The sequence below is a fragment of the Geotrypetes seraphini genome, chromosome 5, assembly GCF_902459505.1.
Source record: "Geotrypetes seraphini chromosome 5, aGeoSer1.1, whole genome shotgun sequence".
Classification (NCBI taxonomy): domain Eukaryota; kingdom Metazoa; phylum Chordata; class Amphibia; order Gymnophiona; family Dermophiidae; genus Geotrypetes; species Geotrypetes seraphini.
In genome coordinates, this window is record NC_047088.1 from 55,094,142 (window position 1) to 55,113,754 (window position 19,613).

Below are 19,613 nucleotides of genomic sequence, written 5' to 3' on the forward strand. Positions count from 1 at the left end.
ATTGGCTGGTTAGATGGAGGTTTTAGGTATCTGGCCAATCGGAGTCTTAGGCCACTCCTAATGCATCCCAGAATGCACTGGGAAAGAGGCCTAAGACTCTGGTTGGCCCAGGTGCATAAAGCCCCTCCTATGGGAGGGGACTTAGGCGCCTGGGCCACTCAGGGCCAGGATGCACCAGGAAGAGGAAGACCCGCCATTCTGAAGAGGCAGGCCTGCTGGCCGAAGGCAATAGACATTCCTTTGCTGTGATCAGCTCAGCAGCAATGCAATTCTCTAAATGGCGTCTGTGACATGGTGGTTAGGCGGGGTCAGGCGTCTGTCCGTTAGGACAGATGCAATTCTGTATAGGACACCCATATGCGATTCTCAAAAGCTGCTTAGGCGGCTGCTATGACCAGACATGCTATACAGAATCAGGCCCACACTGTATTTCTCCTGTCTCTCCCCAGCAATGGACAATCAAACACTGCACTACTAATGCTATTAGAAGTGAATTATCTACAATCTACCTATAGGAAGATTAAGAATCAAGGTGCCACTGCTGTGCCAACTCAGAAAGAACAATACTGAAATCAGCCTCAAAATGGTTCTAAAGCAAAAAACCTGTATGCCACAGAATTAACACTGCTACAAAACTTTCTAGAAGTTATTGATAACATAATTTTACACTGTGTGGAATAGGTACTGCCTCCCTTGACACTTTTATATTTCTTTGTATCAAAATCAATAGAAAAAAATGGGATTTCCAGTAAATGATAAATAAATGCTCATACACAAGGATCTTTCTTGACTCATACAGGGTTTCGAAAATGAACATGAGGATAAATGATAACAGCTCCATTTACTGTACTGCAAGCACAGGTCTGCAGTGTACGCTAATGAGCTAATGCAGATGAATTCCTACAGCAGCTACTCATATTTGAAATGTCGAATCAGAAGTCTGCTCTCATCAGAATAGATAATGGTGGTCAGAATTCACCCCGATTGTTTATTATACAGAAGCATATTCTCGATGGTCTTAATAACTTCATACATCACACACAGACTACATTAAAATAACATTAAGGGTGAGAATCTAATCAACTGAACAATAAGATCTTGCACCATCATTAATATCCCCTATATGTCCAAGATGCTGCAGGATCTCAAACACATTGTATACTGCTATAGCCTACCAGCAAAAACTGATTCAATGTAAAATTTACTGGCTTTAACCATCACTAGTTTTGGGATGCAGTGTGACTCAATTTTTAAAAAGTTATTATCAATTTAAATATATATGTTCTTGCTTGAGGTTTTGCAGGTGAGGAGGGGCGTGTACAGAATGAACCCTTTTGAAAATAAATGATTTAAAAAACAGAACCTTTCCCAAAATGTGCCATCAGTTCAACATCCCCTCTTGCATTTATAGGCCATGGTGAACCTGGCCATGGACCCACTGCAGCAGGAGACACAACACAGAAGCTAATAAAATAAGTAGCAGGACTACCTACAGTAGATTGGGAAAGATATAAAGGACATGAGGTCAATACCGTGCAACTAAGAGAAGATCCTTATAAGAACATAAGAATTGCCGCTGCTGGGTCAGGCCAGTGGTCCATCCTGCCCAGCTTAGGTCAAAGACTAGTGCTCTAAATGAGTCCAGCCTCACCTGCATACGTTCCAGTTTAGCAGGAGCCTGTCCAACTTTGTCTTGAATCCCTGGAGGGTGTTTTCCTCTATAACAGACTCCGGAAGAGCGTTCCAGTTGTCTACCACTCTCTGGGTGAAGAAGAACTTCCTTATGTTTGTACGGAATCTAGCCCCTTTCAACTTTAGAGAGTACCCTCTCTTTCTCCCTACCTTGGAGAGGGTGAACAATCTGTCTTTATCTACTAAGTCTATTCCCTTCAGTATCTTGAATGTTTCAATCATGTCCTCTCTGAGTCTCCTCTTTTCAAGGGAGAAGGATGCAAGTACCAAAGGATGCAATCAAAGACTAAGAATATGTGGTTCAAAGATGCAAAGTCCCAATTGTGCTAAGTGCCATCTGCATGATTTTAAAAAGCTTCTAAGAGCACCATGATGCCTAAATATAGTATATCCTGTCAATACCAGGTAGCCAGTCTTTGGGCAGAAAAGTTCAGTTTAATAGATCCACCACTTTAAACTAAAAACTCTTACATTCTAGCTATGTCAAATAAAAAATTTGGAAAGTTGAAATTCTACAAGTGTTTGATTCTGAAAGGGGTTGTACCTTCAAATTATTGTGAGCGTAATTTGTTTTCATTTGATAAAAGCCTGTTAAGCACCTAAGCTTCACTGTACTAAGATGGACCAAAGGTTCATCAAACCCAGCATCTTGTCTCCAACACTAGCCAATCCAGGTCACAAACACCTGGTGATCCCAAAAGATTAAAGTAGATAAGCAGTGGATTTCCCAAGTCCACGTTAATAACTTTTTGTGGACTTTTGTTTTAGAAACTTGTCCAAACCCTGCCATGCTAAACTGCTTTTACCAAAAATGATGGCAGATAAAGACCATCTCCCCTCTCCCAATATTCAAAGTTATTTAAATGTCCAGAAACATACACTGACTAGTTAAATAGCATTTAAGTGGCTAACCACAAACATTCAATGTGAGATAAATTATTATCTCTGCTGAATATTCATGGTTAGTGACTAAAAGTTTAACTATATTGTAAGATAACTGAAAATATTCAACACTGACTGGCTAAGTTTAGCAGGCAAATTGGACCGTCTGAAGAGCAGTCCTATCTTTGTCCTTTATAATTTAACCAGTCAGGGGAGATCCAAGATGGCTACCTAAGAAAAGGCACGGGTGGAAGTAGCTCTGAATCCTCTCGTTCTTGGAATGAGAAGGAAGAAAAAAGGGAAGCAGCGAGACTTTCCCTCTGAGTCTCAAATCAATCTCCATATCTCCAGATAACCATCGCAGAAGCTCTCACACAAACTTTAATGCTGATCCCTCCTGCACAGCCACTAGAAGCAGCAGCGATGGGAGCCAAGGTCACACTAGCCTGAATCAGCAGCAAGCGCCACTCCCGCCAGTGTTGGAAAACCCCATCAAATGTGAGCTACAGTGATTCTCTTTGGGAGATGAAGAGGTAGTAGTGGAAGTGAGTTCTTGACGATAAGTGGTTCCAGGTTCAGAGGAAAGATCGGTACAAATAGGACAAGCGCCTTCAATTTCAGGAACTTATTTTACAATTTTATCCTTTGGGTTATTGTTATAAGCACATTTGGAATCTTTGAAGGCGCCAACCCATTTGCCCTGACCTGAAAAGATCTCACTAAAATCTGTTTGGGACACTGTCTTCCTTGCATTTGGCAGTTACGGTACTTCTTTAACTAATGCTATGATAACTTTTAGTTTGACTGTACTTAAGAATGATTCTTTTTTGTCTAATCTGCAATTTCAAATACAGAAGCTAGAAGTTGATTCTGCAGAATAACGGAAACAATGCACTGCTTTAATTAAAGACAATATATCAATAAGTGATTAGAAAATTTGGAAAATTCTATACATTTTGTGAACCTTCATTTTTAAAATTTTCCTAAACATCCTATTTTTTCTCATAAACCAACTTTTAAGAAACTACTTTGAAGAGGTTTTAGGAGTTCCAAAAGATGTGTTTCCACCAATTTCCAAGGCTTATTATATATCTTCTCAGTTTAAAGCAGTACCTGAGATTGGAAAATCTCAATTGGTGAAAGGAGGCATGGAGGATATTTCACAAGATAGTTTGAATTTAATTGCTGTCCTGGAGAAATCTGATAATGAAACTGTGAAATTTATGACTGTTAGTAATTTTTGTATTTCTTCAAGAACATATTTTGAGGCTTTATTTTAAGAACATAAGAAGTTGCCTCCGCTGAGGCAGATCAGAGGTCCATCTCACCCAGCAGTCCGCTCCCGCGGTGGCCCATCAGGCCTATTGCCTGAGCAGTGATCCCTGACTATTTCTATAACTTACCTCTTACTCCTATCCCTATAACCTGCCTCTACTCCTATCTGTACCCCTCAATCCCTTTGTCCTCTAGGAACCTATCCAAAACTTCTTTGAAGCCCTGTAACGTGCTTCTGCCTATCACAGCCTCCGGAAGTGCGTTCCATGTATCCACCACCCTCTGGGTGAAAAAGAACTTCCTAGCGTTTATTCTAAACCTGTCCCCTTTCAATTTCTCCGAGTGCCCCCTCGTACTTGTGGTTCCCCATAATTTGAAAAATCTGTCCCTGTCTACTTTTTCTATGCCCTTCAGGATCTTGAAAGTTTCTATCATGTCTCCTCTAAGTCTCCGCTTCTCCAGGGAGAACAGCCCCAGCTCTTTCAGTCTGTCAGTATATGAGAGGTTTTCCATGCCCTGTATTAGCTTAGTTGCTCTTCTCTGGACTCCCTCAAGCACTGCCATGTCCTTCCTGAGGTACGGCGACAAGTACTGGACGCAGTATTCCAGATGCGGGCGCACCATTGCATGATAAAGTGGCAGGATGACTTCCTTCGTCCTGGTCGTGATACCCTTCTTGATGATACCCAACATTTTGTTTGCTTTCCTTGAGGCTGTGGCGCACTGCGCCGACGTCTTCAATGTTGTGTCCACCATCACTCCCAGGTCTCTTTCAAGGTTACTTACCCCTAGCGGTAATCCCCCCATTTTGTAAGTGAACATCGGGTTCTTTTTCCCCACATGCATGACCTTGCATTTCCCTATGTTGAAGCTCATTTGCCACTTTTTGGCCCACTCTTCCAGTGTCGTCAGATCCTTTTGGAGATCTTCGCAGTCTTCCATGGTTTTAACCCTGCTATATAGTTTGGTATCATCTGCAAATTTAATGAGCTCACATTTTGTTCCCGCCTCCATGTCGTTTCATCATAGACAGAAACTTTTAATGGGACAGAAACTTTGGATATTTCCAGATTTAACTGAGGTTACACAAGTTTGGAGAAAGAAATTTCTAGCAATGAAGCAACAAGTGCTTTTACTTGATGCTAAATTTGTGCTTAGATTTCCTTTAAATGTTGCATAATCTTTGCCTTTCATAAGTACATTTTTATGACCCTGATCAGCTAAAACCTTTTCTAGAAGCAAAGACGTCTGAGCTACCTGTGCTATCTGGTGATGATAAATAGCTTGCATAAATTTGTTCTTGTCTTCCTTTAAGACCAATTGTTTGTTATAATTTCCTCAAAATTACCTGGCTTCAAGATTTATTTTCTTTTGGATCTCCTCCATATATTGTGGACTGTTAAGCACTAAAGGTTTCCTATTTGATATATATGTGTATACCTTATTTCTTTTTTGTCACTGCTAAATGTGCTTTGCTCAACAAGCAGTTTTGCTTGAGTTATAAAAATTAAATATGCATAAATAAAAAGTTTTTTAAAAATCTTAACGAGTCAGCACTGAATATCAATTTACTGTAAGTGGTTAAGGTTTAGCTGGTCAAAAAATCCCTGGATATTCAAATACTGTTTACCAGAACTGGACCATCATTAAATATCCAGATTTACCGCGAACCGTAAGATTTTGTTGGGCTGCCTCTTGTGGTCTGAATATTGAGCCCCACTTAACCTATCCAGTCTGCCCATCCATACCATCTATTGCCCCTTCCTCTCCCTTAGAAATCTACTGAATACGCTTTTTCCATGCTTTCTTAAAGTCAGATACCATTTTTGGCTATACTACCTCTACTGGGAGACCGTTCCACTTATCCACCACCCTCTTGAGTCTATTCCCTTTTGCCTTCACCCTATGCCACATCATTACAGAGTTTATTTCAATTGGAAGAGACTCGCCTCCTGTGCACCGAGTGGCTTTTTAAATGCAACATAATCTTCAAATAAGATTTAAGGAAAAGAGGAGCTGTAAGATAATGGGCTGCATGATTTGAAATATAATATTATCAGCCATAATAAAATTTGAGGGTGAAAATATGCAAATTAAAGGAGCCTTTACCATTCAACAAGAATCACATTTCACATTAGTGGAGTTTGATAGTAACTTTTCACACATCTTTTACTTTTAAATATTTCAGTTACACTGTTACAAAACTTAAAATAAGTAAACAAGTAAATTATTTTTTCTTGACAACATTAAGGTGAGTTGTTAAATGGTTAGTGCATGATGCCTGAGGAACTGAGTTTGATTTCCACTTCAGCTCTTTGTGACTCTGGGCAAGTCACTTACGGTAACCCACCTTCTGCATGGCTTGCGAGCATGGGGAGAATACCCCACTGTCCAGAATGACACACCTATTGCACTAGAAAAGATTATAACTCTCTAATCCCAGGAACTGCAAGCACAGGCTGACAACTGGAAGAGCCATTTTAACAAGGACTTCTCATTTACATTTAGGTTACCAAGTCAATGCAAATGTATATCCACTGAGATAGGACCTTTATGAAAAACATGTAAAAGAAATCATGATTACCAACTTTTTATGCTTACCCAACCTGCACAAGTAACAAGAGGAAGTAGCACTGAGATATTTCCAGTTCTGTATAAAACTGATTATAAAACTGATTAAGGACAAACAATATCATTTCCCTACTAACACTATAAGCTGACCAGTACTTGTGCTTGAAAACAATCACTGAAGGTTCCTTTCTCATAGAATCTAGCTTCGGCACACTACAAGTTAAAATACTTGATCTTCATCATAGCCTGGAAATTATTTACAATGACTTAAACAGTGTCTAAACCAGAATATATATAATAATTTTAATAATGAAAGACCATATTTAACCTCTAAGCAAAATAACCTCTGCACACATGAACCTCAGTTAATGAAAACTGAAACTAAAAGCCATAGTGTTTTCATAATGGCTAACTTTGTTTCACATTTAGAATAACAACTGATGTCATATATCCAAAGACAACCTAATTCCTAAGGATCTTACCATCCCAAATCTACAGACTTAAAATTCCAGCTATTATGCAGAGCACCCTATTTACCATATAAATTAATATGCAAAACCTAACTGAATTACCTGCTATCGCATTACACACAGGTAGGGTTACCAGATGTTTGGATTTCCCTGTACGGCTTTTCAAAAACTGACACTTTGTCCGGGTTTTGAAAAGCCTCCTCTCAATCGTGTAGGGCAGGAGGCAATCCACCCAGGCACGGATTGCCTCCTGCCCGACCAAAGCAGGCAACAAGGGGTGGAGCCAGAATGCAACTGGGTCAGAGATGGGCAGGCCTGGGGGGGGTCTAGGGTGCCTGGATTTTACAATTGTAAAATCTGGCAACCATATACACAGGGAAAAAGGAAAAAGAAAACAAAGAATAGCTCCCCCCCTCCCCAGACTAGGGTGGTCAGAACAGGAGTGATCACAAGTCTCTCTTGCCCATGTCAACTCTACTATCAAAATGGCTGCTATGACCTCTACTAGAGGTCATAGCAGCCATTTTGAGAGGAGAGCCAGAATGGGCATGATCCACTATATTCTTAGATTGCCAGGACTTATAAAATAGGCTCAAGGAGGACACCTACTGGTCAGCAGGGGGGGAAGCAAAGAAAGATTAGATTTTTACCTCGATAACCTTCTTTCTTGTAAATAGGTGTGTCATTCTGATCGATGGGTGTTCAATCTGAATCCACAAGCTGTGCAGAAGATATCAATCACATTTTTCAACTCCTCACTCCTCCTCCTTATCCAGTGAACTGTGCTGCCTCCTTCAGTTTATACCAAAGCAGGTGATAGCCCCTATAAGATATACATAAGAACAGAGGGTACAATAAAATTCCCCCGAAAACATAGTATATGAAACAAACTACAGTACACACAGTAGAACAACTTATGAAAGGAGACTATCAACCAACGATAACATTTATGGATCTCTACATACCCCAGCACTTTTTGTGTCTTCCTTTTCCTAAAGTCAAACTGATGTGAAAAAAAACTTTATTCTGAGAACTGACAGGTCGGGGTTCCAGAATAAAACACCTATTTACAAGAAAGATTACTGAGGTAAGAATATAATCTTTTTTTCTAATGCAATAGGCAAGTCATTCTGGACGGATGGGATGTTCCAAAGCAGTCCCTTTAATCTAGGGCAGAACAGTTGGCCCCAAAAGCAGTATACCTTCGTGCCGCAATGTCCACTCTGTAGAACTTAGTAAAAGTAGGAAGAGTGGACCAGGTAGCTGCACTACAAATCTTCTCATGTGGAATCGCCCAGGCTTCCGCCCACAAAGAATCAATGCTCATCATCAAATGGGCCCTCAATGATATTAGTGGCTGCTTTCCACAGGCAATATAAGTAGAATAAATGGCCATGCATATTCATCTAGAGATAGTCGCCTTATATGCCGGCCTGCCCCATCTGGCTGGACTGGACAGCTTGAATACATGATCTGAGAGTCAAAATTCATTTGTAATCTCAAGATACCATAGAATCACTCTGCGGACATCCAGTAGTCAAAGAACTTTGTCCTTTTTCTTCAACACTGCAGACTGAAATGCAGTTAGATGGTATTCCCGGTTTAAATGAAAAACCAAGACTACCTTTGGCAATAAAGGATGGAACCATGCATATGGAAACTCCTTCGTCTGTGAATCTAAGGAATGGTTCTTTCAAGAAAAGCACCTGCAATTCTCACACTCTCTGTGTGGATGTGACAGCAATGAAGAAATCTGTCTTAGCAGAGAGGTACAATGACCCCTGTAAAGGCTCATAAGGAGCCTTATTCTTGTAAGACAATGTTCAGGTTCCAGGATGGAAAGAGCTGTCATCATACTGGCGGGCGTAACTGAAGTGCACCCTTCAAAAACTAGGCTATATCTGGATGAGAAGCCAGGGATACCTTGTTCACACAGGTCCTGAAACAAGAGAGGCCTGCTACTTGAACATTGAGGGAGCTGACACCATCCCTTTTTGAGCCCAGCTTGGAAAAGAGCTAGGATCACTGAAATCGGGGCCCTTAGGTGATCTACATTATCTTATCACACAAGAGCTGAAAACATCTCTCAGGCCTTAGCATAAGACGAGAATGTTGATTTTTTTGGCTCTAAGGAGAGTGGTAATAACTACCTCCGAGTATCCTCTGTGTGCTAACTCCTATCGCTCAAGAGTCAAGCTGTCCATAGGGGGACTCCTCTGCAATCTAGTATGGCAAGCACAGGCCATAAATGAGGCCACTGCTGCTGCCTTAATGCCAAAGGCTCAAACTGACCTTTTAGAATCACGTCCACTGTGATACTGCACATCCTTCAAGACTCCTCCTCCCTCGCTCGGGAGAAAGATGCGTTTAGTCACCTGGGCTACCAGGGAATCCACTCACGGCTGTGCAACAGCTGCTCACATTCCTGAGCCATTGGATACATTCTTGTCATGGTCCTGGTCACCTTTAAGAACTGTTCAGGAGCATCCCAGTGCTCTGTGACTAATACATTAATGTCAGAATGCCAGGGAAAGGATGTGGGCTGAGTCTTCACACAGCTCATGACAGAACAGTGTGTGTTTGACATTGTCAGGGGCTCTGGATTTAATTCTTGCAAGGAGTCTGTAAGGTGGACTTAAACAGGTGTCGTATAGACTGGTCATCTCCCTAATCCAGGGCTACCACCGCCTCCTGGCTATTAGACCCTATTTGGGATCCTGCATCCCCCATCAGGAAAGCTGCTCTCTGAGAAGGCAAAGGCAGAGAAACAGACTCCCCTTCTGCACCATCTAGATAGGACTGGACTTTGTCCTTTTGAACAGGACCCTGTTCTGAGAGGAGTGCACCCCCCATGAGCAAACTTGTTTGTGCTACCTTTGTCGCATCTCCATTCAGCTGCTGTGAAACTAGACAGTTTAAATTGGCCTGCCACATGAGATTCACAAAGTCAAGGGTGAACCCCTGCTGAGGTAGCTCCAGGACCCCCATGGAAGAGTCCAGTTTCCTTTTACTAAACTAAACTAACTAAACTTAGTTAGTTCAGTTTCCTTTTCTTGTGCTCTGTGGCATCTGCACTACTGCACTTTGCCAAGCTGCTATCCCAGGGTTCTGGAGGTGTTTTACCTCCAGCAGGCACAATCCTCTGTGGATCTCCATCCCTAGAGATATCTGAGGGGGGCTAAGCCCCCCCTCTCACATGTTCCGTGGCACATAGCGCACAGGCGCTCCTCAGCTGGCCTTCCAGAGCAATTTGAAATAGTATATGGCAGGGGTATCCAACCTTTTGGCTTCTCTGTGCCACACTGGCCCCCAAAAAATGTTTCTGGGGCTGCACAAACGCTGCAGCAAGACAGAGGAGGGAACCGGCAAGACGGTAAACACCCGGGTGCAGCAGAGGAAAACACTGCATCGCCCTTAACCGGGGCCACACCTGGTATAGGGATATTAAGGTCTGAGGAGTCCATCAATAATGTTTTTAAGTCAAAATGAAGTGTTTTGAGGCAGATGGAGACTTTAAAAAGAAAACTGGAAAATCCAAGATGGCCAGTGCAACAGCATTTTAGTGCCACAAAACAGCTAAAATTGGCCACACAAAAACACCTAAAAATGGGTTTGGGGGGAAAGGGCAACCCCAGAAACCTTTAAAAATGCATTTTAAGGGACCCCCCACTTCCCAAATTTGTCTATACTCACTGTGCCATGCTGTGCTGTAATGGTGCATCAGCCTGCTTCAGCTCACATGTGCAGCTGGGATATGGAAAAGTAATATTGCCTCAAAAAGAAATATCTAGCTCCAAACCAATGAGATCTTTGGCTGCCAGTCAGACTGAAGCTGGACTAAAGTCTCAGATCCCCATGGATCCGCGAACAAAGTGGGGAGAAAGAACACAGCTGGCACCCTGAAAATCCAAATAGACCACTAAGGGGCCAAAACAGCCTGTACTCAAGCTCCTGATAATTAATCAGAGGACAAGCTAGCTTCTAGGGGAATGGACCCTAAGCTGTTTAAATATTTAAGCAGGCTGGCTGAACAGATACCTGAGGGATTGGCTTGCCAGCTGCAAATACATAGTCTGCTTCTTCTCCTATGAGGAGTTGCCCCAGTAACACTGGCGACCTGTGGGAACCGAAACCTCCAAAATTTGGACTAAAAACTCCCAAATAAAAAGTTTTAAAAAGAGCAGAGCAGATCAGAAAAACAGCTTCCAGCTTGCATTCAGAAGGAAAAAACTGAAGGGGGCAGCACAGTGCAATAGACAGCTGCACGGGAACGGGGACGATGGGAATCCCGCGGGATCCGCGGGTTCCCCCTTCGGGTCATGGGAATCCCGTGGGGATGTCCCCTAGGGTCGCGGGGATCCATGGGGACACCCCCTAGGGTCAGGGGGTTACTGCGGGGTTGGATGTACTCGCGAGGCTCGTCTTCTCCCTACCTGCCCTGCCGCAGCACACAGCCGATCGGAAGTCTTCCACAATGTCAGCGCTGACGTCGGAGGGAGGGCTTAAACAAAGCCCTCCCTTCCTCCGATGTCAGCGTCGAGATCAGGAAGACTTCCGGTCAGCTGTGTGCTGCGGCAGGGCAGGTAGGGAAAGGCAGTGGCGCACCAAGGGGGGGGCCGGGGAGGGCGGTCCGCCCCGGGTGCAGCCTTAGGGGGGGTGCACAGCCGACCAGGTCCCCTTACCTTTGTGGCGCTTCCCCCGACCGACCAACAAGAAGGACGCTGAAAGGACATGGGGAAGAGAGGGGGAGAAGGACGCTGAAAGGACATGGGGAAGACTGAGGGGGGAGAAAGACACTGAAAGCACATGTGGAAGACAGAGGGGGGGAAGGATGCTGACAGGACATAGGGAAGATGGAGGGGAGAAGGACTCTGACAGGACATGGGGAAGATGGGGGGGGAGAAGGACGCTGAAAGGAAATGGGGAAGAGAGTGGGGAGAAGACTCTGGCAGGGAAGAAGACAGAGATGCCAGACTATGGGGGGAGCGGAGGGAAGAAGATGAGTGCCAGACCAATTTTGAAGGGGGGAGAAAGGGAGAGGCACAGTAACAGAGCAAAATGAAGACGCAGAGAGAAGAGAGATAGTGGATGGAAGGAATTGAATGAGAACATGAGGAAAGCAGAAACCAGGCAACAAAGGTAGGAAAAAATTCAATTTCTTTTTTTTTTTTTTTTTGCTTCAGGATAAAGTAGTTGTGTTGATAAAAGTTTATAAACATTAGAGGCTCTTGTAGAAACCCATTTACAAAGTATGTATTCTTCCCAATTAATATTTCCAAATTAATAAAGTCTTTTTGCTTATTTGTAAATGGGTTTCTACCAGAGCCTTTAATTCAGTAGCATAATTAAATGAAATAACTATTTCTGAAGTTTATAGGGACGGGCAGGGACAGAAGGGATTCCTCGTGGGGACGGAGGGATTTCTCGCGGGGATGGGTGGGATTCCTCACGGGGACGGGTGGGATTTCTGTCCCCGCGCAACTCTCTACAGTGCACTGGATAAGAAGGAGGAGTTGAAAACTGTGATTGATACCTTTGCATAGCTTGTGGGTTCAGATTTAATATCCATCTGTCCAGAATGACACACCTATTGCACTGTTCAGAGTGGGATAAAGGAAAAGAAAGCACAAATTTTTGGTTTCTATCAAAAACATACAATTAGTTTTGGCTGAAAATGAAATCATGGCCATGCATATATTTATTTTATTTATTTTAAAAATTTCTATACCGTTTACAACTAAATGGTTTACATAATTTACATACATAGTTTTAAAACAGAAACATGATAAAATAAACATAGAAGCAAACGTTAAAAATCATGACTACAAGATAATACCATAACTTTGCACAATAACGATCATAAAAAATTCATCAGCTCTACCGGAGAAGAAAATTATTTCTAGAAAAATGCATCTACAAATAGCTGCGTCTTAAGTAATTTTCTAAACATACCCCTTTCACGACAATTCCGTATCTGACCCTCCAGAGAATTCCATATCTTGACTACTGCGCAGCAAAAAGCCATTTTATCAATCTCAACAAGCCTTGGATTCACAGTCGTCTTCAGTAAAGCCAAATTCTCAGAATGTAATGATCTGTTTGGTGTATAGCTAAATATGTTATTTTTAAGCAATTCTGGAATGTTTCCATACAAGAATTGATAAAAATCCTTACTGCTTTATACTGTACTCTGAAGGCGACTGGTAGCCAATGCAATTTTTTGAGATGTGGTGAAATATGATCATATTTAGACAAACCCATGCATATTTATTGGGGGAATTCTTGAAAACCTGACTAGCTGTGGCCCTCAAATACCAAAATTGGACATCCTTGGATTACAGCAAGGATTACTCCTGGGGGAATTAAGCACAACTGCACACAGCAAAATTCCCTACCTCTGCAGAATGGATCCTGTGTTGGTTATCACTCCAATTTCTCCCCCTTCCCTGCAGAGACTGTGTGGACAGAGGAAGAGGAAGTAAACCGCTGCATGACGGGACACTTCCTCTTCCTTTGCCAGCCTAGGCCAGACTGTTTATGTGAATGCAGACCTCCATAGAGCCCTGCAGTTCATGTAAACAGTCAGACCTAGGCCAGCAAAGGAAGAAGCAGCCAACTATGCAGTGGTTCTCATCTCATTTTCTTCCAGCTGCACAATCTCTGTAGGAGAGGTAGGACAGGCATTGAGGTAAGACCTGATGCTAAGTGTGTGAGGATGAGAAGGGGGCAGGGAAAGGTATGTATGTCATGGGGACTGAGGGGAAAAAAGGCAGAGCAAGGCAAGAGTGTACCATGGGGATTGAAGAGCAGGCTGAACAAGGTTGCAAGTGTTCCATGAGGGGGGAGGGAGGCAGAGGAAGCCAAAAATGCCATAAAGATTGAAAAGGATGCCTCTGGTGTGGTGGGAGATAATGCTTGAGGATGTGCCATAGAGGAAGGTGGAAGAGAGACATTGATAACTAAGGGGAGAAGAAAGAGTGAGAGGTGGGTGGGTGTCTGAGGGGAGAAAGAAAAAGAGATAGGGGTATTGTATACAGGAAGAGACTTTGGGGGACAGACAGAATTAGGGGGTCTTACTGGGAGGATGAGAGACAAAGGGAATTGAGGAGGCTGAGCACATGAGGAAACAGTGGAAAGGGATTTGAAGCCCTATGAGGGAGAAATTCTGTGAAAAAAACCACACTACAAATAATGATGAACTTTCAAATTGTTGCCCAAAATTCCCCCAGGAGTAAAGGGTCATCACCTTACCTAGTGACATAAGAAAGGAAGCTCTGGAATGAGAGGGCATAGGATGAAGTTAAAAGTGATAGGCTCAGGAGTAATCTAAGAAAATACTTTTTTTTTTTTTTTTTACAGAAAAGGTGATAGATGTGGGAATAGGCTTCCAGTGAAGGTGGTGGAGACAAAGACTGTTTCTGAATTCAAGCAAGTATGGGACAGGCATGTGGATGGGCAGACTGGATGGACTATTTGGCCTTTATCTGCCATCATATTTCTATGTTTCTATATAGTCCAGTTCAGTCCTGAATTTTCCCAAGCACTGTATTGAACTGTAGATGTTCTGTAGTTCTATTTTTCTGGGAGTATCGGGTGGGATAATACAAAACCATGCAGTAGGGCAAACCAGGACTGGATCACTCTGTTCCTTGAGAAAGGGAATCAGATGAGACTCTAACATGATACCCAGGAAAGCCAATGTTCAAATCTTACTCTCCCACTGACATTCCTTGAGACTTGGACAACAGGAGGTGAAGTGAATTGCCCAAAGATACACATTTAGAATGCAAACTTAGTAGGGACTTTTTGCACCAGAATTGCTGAAAGTCGGGGGTTACATTTCATATGTTTGCAATAGTAACATAGTAAATGACAGCAGATAAAGACCTAAATGGTTCAACCAATCTGCACATTAGTTATGTACATTAAAAATACATGATTAAATTAACTTGTCTCTTTGATATTTCTGGGTCATAGACTAAAGTCCACCTGGTATTGTCCTAGTTTCCAAATGCTGAAGTTGTTGTCCAAGCTCACTCCAGCCTATCCAACCATCCCGCTGTTTGCAGGATATCTACCGTAAAGTCTGGCCAGTAACATCCTCATGTTCCAAGTTAGTGGCGTTCCCACTGAAGCCTACCCGGCCCATACTACTCCAGTCACGTTTTCTAATTAGAGATCCTCTATTTTTATCCCACACTTTTTTAAAATTCCATCACCGTTTTTCTTTCCACCATTTCCCTCGGGAGGGCATTCCAGGCATCTACCACCCTCTCCATAAAAAAGAATTTCCTAGCATTGCTCCCGAGACTTGCTCCCTGCAACCACAAATTATGCCCTGTAGTTTTACCATTTTGTCTTCTCTGGAAAATATTTGGTTCTATATTAATACCTCTCAAGTTTTTAAATGTCTGTATCATATCTCCCCTGTCCCTCCTCTCCACCAGAGTATAGGGGCATTAACACCTCTTTTCTTCTGCTGGTTATTCCTCTTTCTTTACATTCTAGCATCCTTCTGGCTATAGCCATTGCCTTATCACACTATTTAGCTGCCTTTAGATCCTCAGACACAATCACCCCAAGGTCCTTCTCTTCCTCAGTGCTTATCAGCCTCTCACCTCCCAGCACATATGGTTCTCTCGGATTACTACCCCCCAAATACATCACTCTGAACTTCTTCACATTGAATTTTAGTTGCCAGAGGTTAGACCATTCTTCTAACTTTTGCAGATCCTTTTTCATATTTTCCACTCCCTCCCGGGTGTCCACTCTGTTACAAATCTTGGTATCATCCGCAAAAAGGATAACCTTACCTTTTAACCCTTCAGCAATGTCGCTCGCTCACAAACAAATTGAACAGAATCGGTCCCAGCACCGATCCTCTCAGGCACTCCACTTCTTACCTTTCCCACTATTCACCCTACCCTAAGAGCTTACACAGGTATACGTAACTTTTACAGGCAACTCAAATCCATTAGTCACAGCTTCAGGAGCAAGCCAGGTATGAACGAAGTCCAAACTAGAGGAGACTTAGGTCTCACTTTGAACAGTAGTTTCCCCAACCTGCTCAGAACTTCAGGTGCAAGAGTCTATTAGCGGGTGGAATCTCCTCACAGCCAAGCATGAGGAGGCACTGTAAGACAAGGCACTCAGTGGCGGCAGCCCGCTGTGCACTAGGGTCAGGAGAAAACATTTTATTATCCCCGGATTCTTGGCTCAGCCGTAAAGCCCTTACCCGTTCCTAGAATGACAACATCAAACTCCGAGGGCAGGCTCTCCGCCATCTTCCGCAAGTTGACAGATGACGCACGAACGGAAATGACGCCCACTCCGTGGGTAGGACTCCTATCGCCTTATGGGAGTTGTAGTTTTCCTAGGAGGGGGGAGGTGTGAGAGGCATGATGAGTGGCAGCCCTTGGAGATCTGTGTGGTTTATGCCTATGTTTGGCCGCGTTAGCTGTATAGTGTATCTAGCTCGATATAATTTCGTCGAAATTTCTCTTTTTAATTCGCACACAGTTTGCTACTTAAGATTAGCTGATTTTGGCGGGGGAATGGGGTGGAAGGTAGGCTTGATTAACACAGCGAAAGGCACATTTTTGTTTATTGGGGGTCCTTACCTCCAAGCTCTTTGCTGATTGCTAGGAGAGCAGTTCAGTGGGCCACCCTGTTTTGGTGCCTGTGGACTAACAACGGTCTAATTTTAATCGTTCTTGCATCTTTATTGAATATCTGCATTTATTTAAAAACAAATTATAACACCAGTAACAAAAACAATTGTAAGATAGTTAAAGGAGACTGGATAGAACGTGCATGAAATTAAGCACAATATCTAAAATAATGCCAAAATTAGATATTGGTTTTAGATCAGTGTTTCTAACTACACGAGGGCCTTAAGGGCCCAGGCTCCCACATTTCTGTCTCAGGTCCTCCACTCCTCAACTCTGCTGGCCAGCCAGGTACCCAGTTTATACACACTACTTACTAGAGGAAATGAAGTTTGCTGCTGCTGAATGCATCAGATGAACCTCTGCAGTCAGCTGAATTCTGATAGCTGGGTTTTTTTTCTGCATTATGGCTCCATTTCCTCTGAGTGAATTGTGTCGGGGGCCCACAGGTGCTGGCTCCTACCATGTGACTCCCAGGAACTTTGAGCTGTGGCTGCTACAAAAGCCCATGACAGTCCACAATTCCAAAGCTACGGTGGGGGACCAAGGGGGGGGGGGATGGGCCACCCCGGATGCAGGGAGCTCAGGGGTTCTGGGGCAGTTGTGGGTCTAAGGGCCACCTGCACATGGCTGTTGCCTCTGCTGGCCTCCATCCTCTGTGATATCCTCATGAGTTCCGGTCCGGTACACCACTGGACCATTAGGGATTCAAAAAAGGCATGCGGGCAAGGCAGGTAAATTTTGTTAGAGTGAGCCAGGACAGGAGACGGCAGAGGCCTGCAACAAGTCCGGGAGGGGGGGCAGGTGGGCGCTAACCTGAATATAAGATGAGGCCCCCCCCATTTTGGGCCCAAAATTCTCATTTTATATTTGAGTATATACGGTAATAGTATATTATAGGACAAGACCTCATACATTGGTGGTGATGTTATAAGTTTGGCATGACACTACAGTAACTAATAGAACTTGACCGTACATTGTAGTGTGTGACAGTTTGAAGCAGTACATAATAGATCATGGCAGTGGATTATGATGCAAGACAATATATGGTACAGCAGATAATACATATAAGAACATGGCAGGAATGAAACAGTGCGTGGTCTGATAGAACAACACATAACTGTGAATGGTAATATATGCTTGGTATGGTATTGCATGAAATGTCTGGCAAAGTGGGGAAGTGTCAGTAATGACAGTGCATGACAGTATGTGACATGGCAGGATAATACATAACCGCATAAGAGATATGTCAGGTATGATATGGTATGGATTGTGTGGCAGGGCATGGTAGTATGAGTGATGGTTGATCTTGTTGCATAGACATTGGTATTTGGACTGGAGCTATTTTATGGAAGGTTAGAGGAAGAGGTGAGGTTTTATTGCCTTCCTGAAGTTCAGTAGTCCTTTTAGTAATGTGATGTGCATTGGTTATTGGTTCCAGCGGCGTGGTAGATAATGCGAGTAGGATCTTTTCCGGGCTTTCTCATCTCAAGGCAGAGGGAGCGTCCTGAAGGTGTGCATAGTCTTTTTTTCTTTTTGCAAGTGAAGTTGCCGGTTTGGGGTGTAAGGTGATAGTTTGGAAACCATATAGGTTGGTACCTTGCTGTTGAATACTTTGTAGGCCATTACTAGGCCCTTGAATATACATTATTTGTTGATAGATATCCAGTGAGCTGCGTGCAGCACTGCGGTAGTTGAGTCACACATGTCAAGGTTTATTAGGAGGCGGATGGCGACATTTTGTACTCGCTGTAGATGATGGAGGTTTTTTGAAGTGAGACCATTTAGTAGTGTGTTGTAGTAGTCCATGTGGGAGAGGACAAAGGCACAGAGTCACTGTGAGAAGTCCAGTTCTGAAAAATATCTTCTGATTTCTCGGAGTTGCCGGAGGTAGTAGAATGAGGTGGATACCACTTGAGAGATGGTCAGAGTGATAGATTTGAGTTGAGGGTCACTTCTAGGCTGCGTGCCTTGTCTCTGGCAGTTAGGGTGGTGGATACTCAGGAGATCAAAGGATAAGTGAGTTTGGGGTTATCTTGCCATATCCAGAAGATCTCAGTTTTTGTGGTGTTTCATTGGAGCTTGTTTTGAGTCATTCAGCTCTTTATTCGCAGTTCTCAAGGTAGCCTATTAAGGAACGATGCAGGGCCGGTTGGCAAAGTGATGGGGCCGGATGGCAAAACACTCTGATAACCAATTTGTGTATTTTATATTAAATAAATCACAGTGATCTTGCTGTCAAAAAATGGCTGAATATAGCGAAAAAAAACCCCAAAACATTACTATATGAATGAGAGGCAATAAGAAAATTGCCTCAAATATGAAGGCACACTTCTCTGATGGCCACCGTTTGGCCATCAGAGATAAGTGTGCCTGTCATTCTTATTTTCTTCAGAGTGTTTTGCATTATGTTAAAAAATAATATCTCATATTCTGGTGTCACAACGGGAACCATTAACTCCTTATTCTCTCTCCTGCTCCATCCCAACTACTTCCATGCTATTCCCTCCCAAAGTTCCTCCCAGTCTGTATTCTCACCTCCATTCTTTTCATCATGCTACCAGCTTCTAATCTGAGCAACTTCCTGCAAAAGCAAGACCATGACCACAGTGAATATCAATGGAGTGTAGTTTCTTTCCTCTGTCAGTGAGGTTGAGATCTCTGCTGCCAGTTGTTTTGGTGCTGTGATAGCTTCTGAAACCAGATTGGTGTGTGGAGAGGGTATTCTGATTCTTGATGAATGTGGTTATTTGGTGTAGCACCGTTTTTTCTAGGAGTTTTGATGCGAAGGGGAGGTTTGAGACTGGCCTATAATTGCTTGGTGTATCTGGGTCCAGGTAAGGCTTCTTCAACAGGGGTTTGATCACTGCAGCTTTCCAGGATGTTGGTACCTCTCCTTTGTGCAATGAGGCGTTGATCAGGGGAAGAATCAATTTGATGAATGAGCATTTTGCTGAGTATAGGAGGGAGTGGGGGCATGTGTCATGGGCTAAGGTGGTAGGGCGAAGTGAGTCCAGTGAGTTTGAGTTCTGCTGGCAAGACTTCAGTGAAGTAA

The 19,613-nt window shown here is 43.2% G+C and overlaps 1 protein-coding gene across 3 annotated transcripts in view; it reads right to left on the reverse strand.

The window, feature by feature from the left end:
- Positions 1-16,200, reverse strand: part of CHM (CHM Rab escort protein) — a 211,572-nt gene extending 195,372 nt beyond the window's left edge. For all 3 annotated transcript variants that reach the window (XR_004539584.1, XM_033945876.1, XM_033945875.1), the window contains exon 1: positions 16,126-16,200. Coding sequence is in view for 2 of the 3 variants with exons in the window: in XM_033945876.1 (XP_033801767.1) it covers positions 16,126-16,174 (49 nt within the window). In the remaining variant the exon portion in view is untranslated. The remainder of the gene's footprint in view (positions 1-16,125) is intronic.
- Positions 16,201-19,613: the final 3,413 nt, after the last annotated feature.